This window comes from Sinocyclocheilus anshuiensis, unplaced genomic scaffold, assembly GCF_001515605.1.
Source record: "Sinocyclocheilus anshuiensis isolate Anshui unplaced genomic scaffold, SAMN03320099.WGS_v1.1 scaffold21, whole genome shotgun sequence".
Classification (NCBI taxonomy): Eukaryota; Metazoa; Chordata; class Actinopteri; order Cypriniformes; family Cyprinidae; genus Sinocyclocheilus; species Sinocyclocheilus anshuiensis.
Window position 1 is genome coordinate 786802 of NW_015536472.1, and position 9856 is coordinate 796657.

The 9856-nt window shown below is 34.1% G+C and overlaps 1 protein-coding gene across 1 annotated transcript in view; it reads right to left on the reverse strand.

Moving 5' to 3' along the window:
* LOC107701691 (zinc finger protein GLI2-like) overlaps positions 1-9856 on the reverse strand; it is a 105444-nt gene that overhangs the window by 7415 nt on the left and 88173 nt on the right. Inside the window, exons 8-11 of the mRNA XM_016503794.1 lie at positions 9436-9622; positions 8133-8243; positions 3842-3976; positions 1039-1188 (exon numbers count right to left, since the gene is read on the reverse strand). Coding sequence (XP_016359280.1) covers positions 1039-1188; positions 3842-3976; positions 8133-8243; positions 9436-9622 — 583 coding nt within the window. The remainder of the gene's footprint in view (positions 1-1038; positions 1189-3841; positions 3977-8132; positions 8244-9435; positions 9623-9856) is intronic.

The following is a 9856-nucleotide window of genomic DNA, read 5'->3' on the forward strand; positions in this document are numbered from 1 at the left end:
TTTAATCCCCCCCCACCAAATATATATATATATTTTAATATATATTTTTTAAATTTGAAAATCCAAGTTGTCTTAGCTGTAAATTTTGGTCATCTGCATTATTATTATTTTTTATTTTATTTTGTATACATTTTTAAAGTATAAAAAATATCCGTTTTCTTAGCTGTAATTTTTTGGATATATTTAAATTATTATTATTATTATTATTATTATTAATTTTTAAAGTATAAAAATCCAAGTTTTCTTAACTGTAGTTTGTGGACATTCTTGGCATTAGTTTGAGGACATTGCATTTTAATTACATTTTTTTTTTTTTGCTGTAGTTTTGTGACTTCATATTATTTATTTATTTTATTATTTTGTATATATTTTTAACAAAAAAAGGAAGTTCCCTTATATTTAGTTTGGGGACATTATTATTATTATTATAATTTTTTTTACATTTTTGTACTTTTTTAAAAGTTTTATTAACTGTAGTTTTGGGACATTTAAATTTTTGTTAATTAAAATTTTTTAATTTTTTAAATATGAAAATCCAAGTTGTCTTAGCTGTAAATTTTGGTCATTTGCATTATTATTATTTTTTTTTTTTACATTTTATTTTGTATACATTTTTAAAGTATAAAAATGCTAGTTTTCTTAGATGTAGTTTGAGGACTTTATTTTATTTTTTTTATTATTTTGCATATATTTTTAACAAAAAAAAAGAAGTTTCCTTATCTTTAATCTTTTTTTTTTAATTAGTTTGGGGACATTATTATTATTATTATTATTATTTTTGTTTTTTTCATTTTTGTACTTTTTTTTTTTAAGTATAAAAATGCAAGTTTTCTTAACTGTAGTTTTGGGACATTTGATTCCCCCCCCAAATATATATATATATTAATACATTTTTTAAAATATGAAAATCATTCAAAAATTATTATTTTTATTTTATTTTATTTTGTATACATTTTTAAAGTATTTTGGTTATGGTTAGGGTTAATCTGTGCTAGGTCTATGATATGCCCTCATTCAGACAGCTAGTTAGTGACTCACCGTGCACTTGTGCGGTTTCTCCCCGGTGTGTCTGCGCATATGAACCACCAGCATGTACTGCGCTTTAAAGGGCTTCTGCTCGCGCGAACACTCCTCCCAGCGGCACACGAACTCCTTCTTCTCCCCGTGGATGTGTTCGTTATTGATGTGCTGCGAACACACAAACACAACAGCTCACTTTCACTCTGTGTCTCAGACGTCGGGCCTCCCTTTGTAATGCCAGGGTTGTGTTTAAGGTCTAATTGGCCGTGCCGTTTTCACGTGTCGTGCAAAAAAACAGCACAATTGGCGTCGTTTGGACGCAAGACTTGAGAAAATAAAGCAATCTGAGCTTCTGAAGAGCCCATTTGCCTATTGGCCAATTGAAGAGCAGCGCTATCCATCACGAGCGTCTGCGTTCTCCACATCGGTCAGACGGGAATAAGAAAATGTGATGGTGTGTGATTGTGAGAGAGTGTGTTTTTAAAACCGTCTCTGGTGACGGACGAGAAACCTCAGATCTGAGAGAGACACAAATGTGCAATTACTAACACTCTCTGTGTACTTACGCAAACGGCTTTTAAGGGATTCTTGGTAATGTACACAAAGCGGCTCCAGTGCCTTTCAAACGCTGCAGGATCGTTTCTCTTCACTTTTCTTAATCATGTTTGAACTAGCCTCAGTGTCTTTAAATCAGCTGGTGTTTTGGTTTAAAAATATATATATTTTTTAAATCTGTGTCTCAAATAGGGTTGCAAAAAGGTGGAAAATTTCCAGTAAATTTCGGAAACATTCCAGAAATTTTGGAAACTTTCCAGGATTTTTTTTTAGAATATTTCAGGGATTTTTGGAAAGTTTCCGGAAATTTACCGGAAATTTTCCACCCCTTTGCAACCCTAGTCTCAAATACAGGATATATATATATATATGATTTCTTTTAAGCATGCTAATAAAGTTTGAATTGGGTCAAAGGTGTTTGTCTGGTGTGTGTTCACGACTAACTGCTTTCTGTGTTATGGTTTGATGTGCTTTCCTGAGATGGGCTTGATCAATCCCAGCATGCACTTGTCCTGTGGCGTTTCTGTGGCATTCCAGCCGATCAGTGAAGCAGAAAGAGCCGTCCATACCACTGAAACACACTGATTCACTCTCACTGTCTCTTCAGTCACTCAGTGAGATCTTCACTAGATCACACACTCACGTCTGTTTACACAAGTGATACACACTGATAACGGCTCATTACAGGCTTAAAGAGGAACACAGCGCCTGTGTGTGTGTGTGTGTGTGTGTGAGTGTTTTATCAGTGATCTGGAGCAGTTCAGTGTTGTGCAACATGATGGAAAGTCTACAGATGTGGCCATAATGACGCTCTTTGTGGAGGATGTGTGTGTGTGTGTGTGTGTGTGGATTGTTTCCAGCTCCTGAATGATTCTGAATATTGAATATACAGTTGATTAAAAAATGTTTTTACATTAAATTATTATAAATAAGATTCAGATTTTTAATTATAATTCATATTATATATTTATGTTATAAACTATCTATAATATTTAAAATACAATTATGGCTTTACATCAACTTCTAACATTCAACAAATATCAAATTTTGTTTGGAAATGAAAATTACATTAACCTACTGGACGTTAACCTCCAGTATTTATATTATATACAGTATAATCTTTAAAATATAACTAATGTTATATATTAATTATATAAACTATGTATAATATTCATTATGATAAATTGTTTCAGTGTTGACCAACTTTTATTGAATCAAATCTTTTTAGTGATTACTTAAGTCATTTAAGTCTTTATATCATGCATTTATTTTATTGGATTGTTAACCTGTGGTATTCTAAAGCTGCTCAGTTCCACATGGACAATTCAGATCATCTGCTGAGACAGATTTACGCTGTGGCCTTTGAGTCACAGGTCAAGAGGTCAGAGGTCAGTGACACCTTGTGCCACTCAGCTGCCTCGGTCAAGTGTGTGTGTGTGTGTGTGTGTGTGTGTGTGTGTGCGTGAGTGAGTGGAAATTTTTTTGCTTGGAAATTAAAATCAGGTTGAAATTAACCTCCAGTATTTAAAAAAAGAATTCTAAATATTAAATTATGTATAAAATTCAGATTTTTAAAATATAATTAAACTATATGTAATGTTTATGATAATTATATTGTATGTTTTTGTAATTATTATAATTATGGTTACATAATAATAATAATATAATTAATATTATATACAACATAGTAAATTGTTTTAGTGTTGACCGACTGTGTTGAACTGATTCTTTTTAATGAATATACAGAAGTCAATTAACTCTTTATTTCACATATTTTTCCATATTTATTTTCTTGGATTGTTAACCTGTGCTATTCTAAAGCTGCTCAGTTCCACATGGACAATTCAGATCATATGCTGAGACAGATTTACGCTGTGCCCTTTGGGTCACAGGTCAAGAGGTCAGAGGTCAGTGACACCTTGTGCCACTCAGCTGCCCCGGCCAAAACTGACTCGGTAAATTTAGGTAAAAGACGGGACACCTGTGAACCACATGGTACACAAAAACAATAAGAACTTTCTCATAATGCCAAGCTCCAATCTGATTGGCCGATTCCTCATTATAAATGCAGGAGAGGCGGGCTCTTCCTGTCTAAGTGGGCGGTCCTTGTTTAGAACCTAATAAATGTTGATTCTGCTGGTATTCAGTGCTGACTTGACTCTGTTCCAACTGAGCACAGCTCTGAAACACTCACCTGTGTCTGCTGTTTGTCAGACTATCTCATAACCACACACACACACACACACACACACACACACACACATACATGCACCAGCTGTTCCTGTGTGTCGTACTCTTTGCTGCAGCCCTCCCAGTGGCAGTTGGTCTCGTACACCAGCTCAGCCTCCTGCTTGCAGTCGTCCAAGTCTTCCTTCATGTCCACTGCGCCGCCCAGATGGTCCTGAGGGGGAACAGCAGCGTTACGGCATAAACGCTCTTTAGCGTACCGCTTTGTTAGCAAGAGAAAATGGGTCTCATTTGGTATTAATTGCGTGAATTATTTGTAACTGGATTATTACACAAGAGATCTTCTGATGACAAATTTCCGCCTATTGTTAATGAATTTGGAGTATTCTAAATAAGTTAGTTAATTTGCATAAAACACGCCCTAACCATCTCCATATAAAGGCTTTCCTGTACAGCCTTTCTTTTCTTACTCTTTATATATAAATCATAAATGAAATATATTTAACATTCAGTGTCTATGTATAAAATTTCATCTTAACTCATTTACAATGACACCTAGAGTATGTGATTTTGTTTATTTCATAAAAATCTTTAGTAGGAAATTATTGGTGAATCATATGTTTGTGAAAACAGACTTCATGACCCAGTGTTTGAGAAGTACAGCAGACGAGAATGTTTTGATTTGTCAATGCCTGTGTCACATTTTTTGAACAGTTTACGCAATATTTAAGCCAAATTTATGCAAATCAAATTTTGTAGTAGTATTTGTCTTCAAAAATAGTCCCAAAAGGAGCCAAAGCATCAAGTTTTATATATTGGCAAACAAAGCACAGACTAAAATGCAACACACCCAGCTGGTATACAGAAGTCGACACCAACAATGGAAAGATATTAAATTTTGGATGGAAAGTGTTGGTTTGTTGGTTTGAAGTTTCCGCCAACATTGGATAAATGTTGAATTTTGGTTGGAAACAAAAATCGGTTTGATGTCAAAACCTAGAGTTGACTTGACGTCAACTTTAAACATAGGACAAACATTGCATTTTGGTTGGAAATAAAAATCGAGTCAAAAACCCAACGTTGGTTTGTTGTCAACCTCCAACTTTGGGTTGACGTCAAAACCTAGTGTTGGCTTGACATCCATCTCCAACACTGGCTTTACGTTAACTTCTAACATTGAACACGTTGAATTTTGGTTGGAAATGAAAATCGGTTTGATGTCAAAATCCAATGTTGACGTTGCCCTCCAACATTGGACAGATGTTAAATTTTGGTTGGAAGTGAAAATTAGGTTGACATCAAAACCCAGTGTTGGCCTAACCCTTACCCAACTTCCAACATTGAACAGATGTTGAATTTTGGTTGGAAATGAAAATCGGGTTGACGTCAAAATGTAGTATTGGTTTGATGATACCTCCAACAGTGGACAGACATTACATTTTGGATGGAAAGTGTTGGTTTGTTGGTTTGAAGTTTCCGCCAACATTGGATAAATGTTGAATTTTGGTTGGAAACAAAAATCGGTTTGATGTCAAAACCTAGAGTTGACTTGACGTCAACTTTAAACATAGGACAAACATTGCATTTTGGTTGGAAATAAAAATCGAGTCAAAAACCCAACGTTGGTTTGTTGTCAACCTCCAACTTTGGGTTGACGTCAAAACCTAGTGTTGGCTTGACATCCATCTCCAACACTGGCTTTACGTTAACTTCTAACATTGAACACGTTGAATTTTGGTTGGAAATGAAAATCGGTTTGATGTCAAAATCCAATGTTGACGTTGCCCTCCAACATTGGACAGATGTTAAATTTTGGTTGGAAGTGAAAATTAGGTTGACATCAAAACCCAGTGTTGGCCTAACCCTTACCCAACTTCCAACATTGAACAGATGTTGAATTTTGGTTGGAAATGAAAATCGGGTTGACGTCAAAATGTAGTATTGGTTTGATGATACCTCCAACAGTGGACAGACATTACATTTTGGATGGAAAGTGTTGGTTTGTTGGTTTGAAGTTTCCGCCAACATTGGACAGACATTGAATTTTGGTTGGAAACGAAAATCGGTTTGAAGTCAAAACCCAGAGTTGACTTAATATCAAGTTCCAACATAGGACAGATGTTGAATTTTGGTTGGCAAAGAAAATCAGGTTGACATTAAAACTAAACACAACCTTGGCTTGACGTCAACTTCCAACACTGATTTTAGGTTAACATTGAACACAAGTTAAAATGCAGCATTGGTCTGACGTTACCTCCAACAGTGGACAGATGTTGAATTTTGGTTGGAAACGAAAATTGTTTTGACATCAAAAGGCAACATTGGCTTGACGCCAAGCTCCAACAGTGGACAGACGTTGAATTTTGGTTGTGTTAACGTCAAAACCCAAACGTTGGAGAGACGTTGAATTTTGTTTGCCAATGAAAATCGTGTTGACATCGAAACCCAACGTTGACTTGACGTCAAAAGATGTTTAATTTTGCTTACATAATACCATGACTTAAACCCAACAAAATATCAATGTCAGCTGTCGTCACTTTTCAAAGTGAAACTATTTTCAACCTATTTTCAATCAGTGTCCTATGACGTTAGCGGCCACTGGGGAGACAAACGGCGTGCGAAACGTGCCGTTGTGCTGTATATCAGCACTCCCTGAACGTTAATATATTATTTACTCAGCCAGAATCGTAGTAGGAAGACGAAACATTAATTGTGCGCTTGTAGGGACACGTGTGTGGTGTTAAGAGTGATCGGACCGCTGCACTGCTGTGGGTAGCGATGCAACACACACACGCGCGGCATGCTGACTACAGCATGTTTATCTCTGCCCCGTGAGCTATCTTCATCAATTCTGTTGGCCCCAAGACGACGCCAGCCGCCTTATTCCCCATGCATCAAGCACCAACCAGCCTCACCGCCAAGAGCAGCCGCAGATTTGTCAAAAGATGAGCTGCGCGAGAGAGGGAGAAAGAGAGGGGGGAAAAAACTCTCAGGTGACAATAACGGCCGGCCAATATTTCATTAAAATGAAGTGCTCTGGCACAGTTTACACGGCCGCGAGAGAAACACAGTGAGCGAGCGAGTCAGCGCGTGTAAAGCTCTTATCAGCTGGAGTTTTTCTTGCGCTGTGCGTGTGAAGAAGGGGGTCAGGGGACGCCGGCGGCTCCCGGGGGCCTCCTGGCCCGTCATTGATCAGTACGGAGTGTTTCAGAGAGAAAAATCCAGAGTTTTTTTTTTCCGGAATAACAGGACACATGGGCCATTCGCCGCCTGTTATTTATTTAAGTTTTCCTTCTTCTGTTCCATAATCTAGTGAGCTGTCTACTAAGACAGCATGTTAAGGGATCATGGATGATTTCAAGCCACATTCATATTCATGTGTATTTCACAGAGAAAGCAAGCCCAGAATGCACTGCTACAACCTTAGAAAAAAGTCTAATATGCAGTCAAGAGATGCTGATTGCCAATAAAAAGAAATACAAATAATAGTTATAATAAATCTAATTAAAATGGAAATTAACATTAATATAACATATTAAATTATTTTAAAATACACCACACACACAAACATTAATGTTTTAATATTTTTGTATTAATATAAAGTATATTAAATTATTTTAAAATACACCGCACACACACATTAATGTTTTAATATTTTTGTATTAATATAATATATATTAAATTATTTTTAAATACACCACACACAAACATTAATGTTTTAGTATTTTTGTATTAATATAAAATATATTTAGTTATTTTAACATTACATATTAATCTAATAAATTATATTTTATTTTAATATTAACTGTATAAAATATATTTTTATTTTTGTAATATTATTATATTAATATACTAATTCAATACATTCCACTTTACATTAATAGTACAATGTAATGTAATATTAAATCTGCAGTGAATATTAATATAAAATTAATTAATATATAATAAAATAGTTAAATCTAATTAAAATGGAATTTATTATAATTTATTTTAATACTATTAAAACTATTTTTTAAATACTACATTACACTGCACACACAATCATAAATATAGATATAATTTAATTACATTATTACATTACCTGTGACTTAATTACATTAATTACATGAACTTATTTGTTAATATTATATATAAATATAATCCATTCTAATTTATATTAATATCAAAATATAGTATTAAATATAATATTAAGTAATTAATATAAATAAATGTATATATTAATATAATAAAATGTATTTTATTTTAATATTAAAATTTAATTTATTCAATATTTGTGTGTGGACCTTGAGGTTCCCTTTCATTTGTTGACTTCTATGATGTGGACAAGTCAGCTCACTAGGTTTTGTGACAGAGCCGCAGTATTTTCTTACCGGAGAGCAAGGCGACACAGGTCGCGGCCCATCCAACTCTGTCTTGACCTTTGACCTCTTGTTGTTCAGGGGGTTTACCGTGCTGCTGACTGCAGAGTCGACATTTGTGTTCTAAAGAAGGAGGGAAGGAGAGAAAGAAAAGCAGTCAGTATGGAGACGCCACCGTCTGCAGCAGAGGACTGTGAGCACATGTGACATGCGAACGCAGCAGTGTTTAGCTAAAGCCCCTCCAAAGTGCTGACAGAGTCACTGTGCGGTTTAAAAACGCTGTGTGGTTCTGCTCGCCTGAACCTGCTTCTGATCAACAGAGCTCTTGCCTGCTGTCAGACGGCTTCATGTCAGACGCCAGCAGCATGTGCACTCATAGTGTGTGTATCGCTTCAACTGTCTGCTCTCATAATAATCAGGCTGGTTTTTTATTATGGTTTTTATGTAGTTTTTTTTAATTAAAATTAATGATTAATTAATTGCAAATAATAATAATACGTTTAATATTATGATTATAAATAATACAATAAAATCTGATAATTTATAGCAAAATATTTATTTATTATTATTAATTTATATATTTAAGTAGTATTATTAAACTAAATATAATATTATAATAATTTATTGTAAAATAATAATTATTATTAGTAATAATTGTATAGTACCTTTTATAAATAAATGACTTTTTATGTACAAAAGGTGCTTATACTACTACTAATTATTATTATTAGCACTATAAATATAATATTATAATAACATATAATAACTATTTATTGTAGAATATTTTATTATGATTATTATAACTATAAATATATTATTAAAATATACAAAAATAAATGTTATAAAATAATATTTATTATAAAATATTGATTTATTATTATTTGTATAGCACCTTTTATACATAAACAAATAATTAATGTAGGTGCTATACAAATAATAATAATAATAATAATATACAATAATTTGTTATTATTTAACAACTAATATTTTTTATTATTGTCATTATTATTATTTATATATATTGCACCTTTCATACATAAAATATAATAATATTATAATAAAACAATTTATTATAAAATATTTATTTATTACTACTACTACTACTAATATTATTTGCATAACACCTTTTATACATAAACGAATAATTAATGTATAAAAGGTAATATACAAATGGTAATTTTGCAATAATACATATTTTAGCACATTAGCACAGCACATTTTATACATAAAATAATAAAAGGCATTCTACCAAACTAAAAGGAGCCTGATCAGTGTGAATGTGGCAGTGGTTAGTTGTGGTGAAGCGCTGCGGTACCTGGGTCTCGGGGTCTCTGGCGGAGGGCGTCTGCAGGGAGGAGAGGCTCAGCGGGTGTCTGCTGGAGAATGTGGGTGACGGCTGGAGGAGCGGCGGAGTGTGTCCGAACGCACTGAGGCCTCTCTGCTGGGACAACAGCTGCTGATATGCCACCGGATTAATGGAGTGTGGGAACGGGAACGACGGACTGCAACACAAGAGCAGGAGATGGAAATGTGCTGTACGTGAAAAAAAAACACATGATCGACACTAGTGCTGGGCGGTATGACCAAAAATTTATATCACGGAACTTTTCAAATTTATACCGGTTTCACGGTACATGACGGTATTTTTTTTTCCATGCATGACCGGGTGTTAACCATATTTTCTACTGATTGAGAGAGGAAATACTGCAGTATATTGACTTAGAATGCCCTATTCT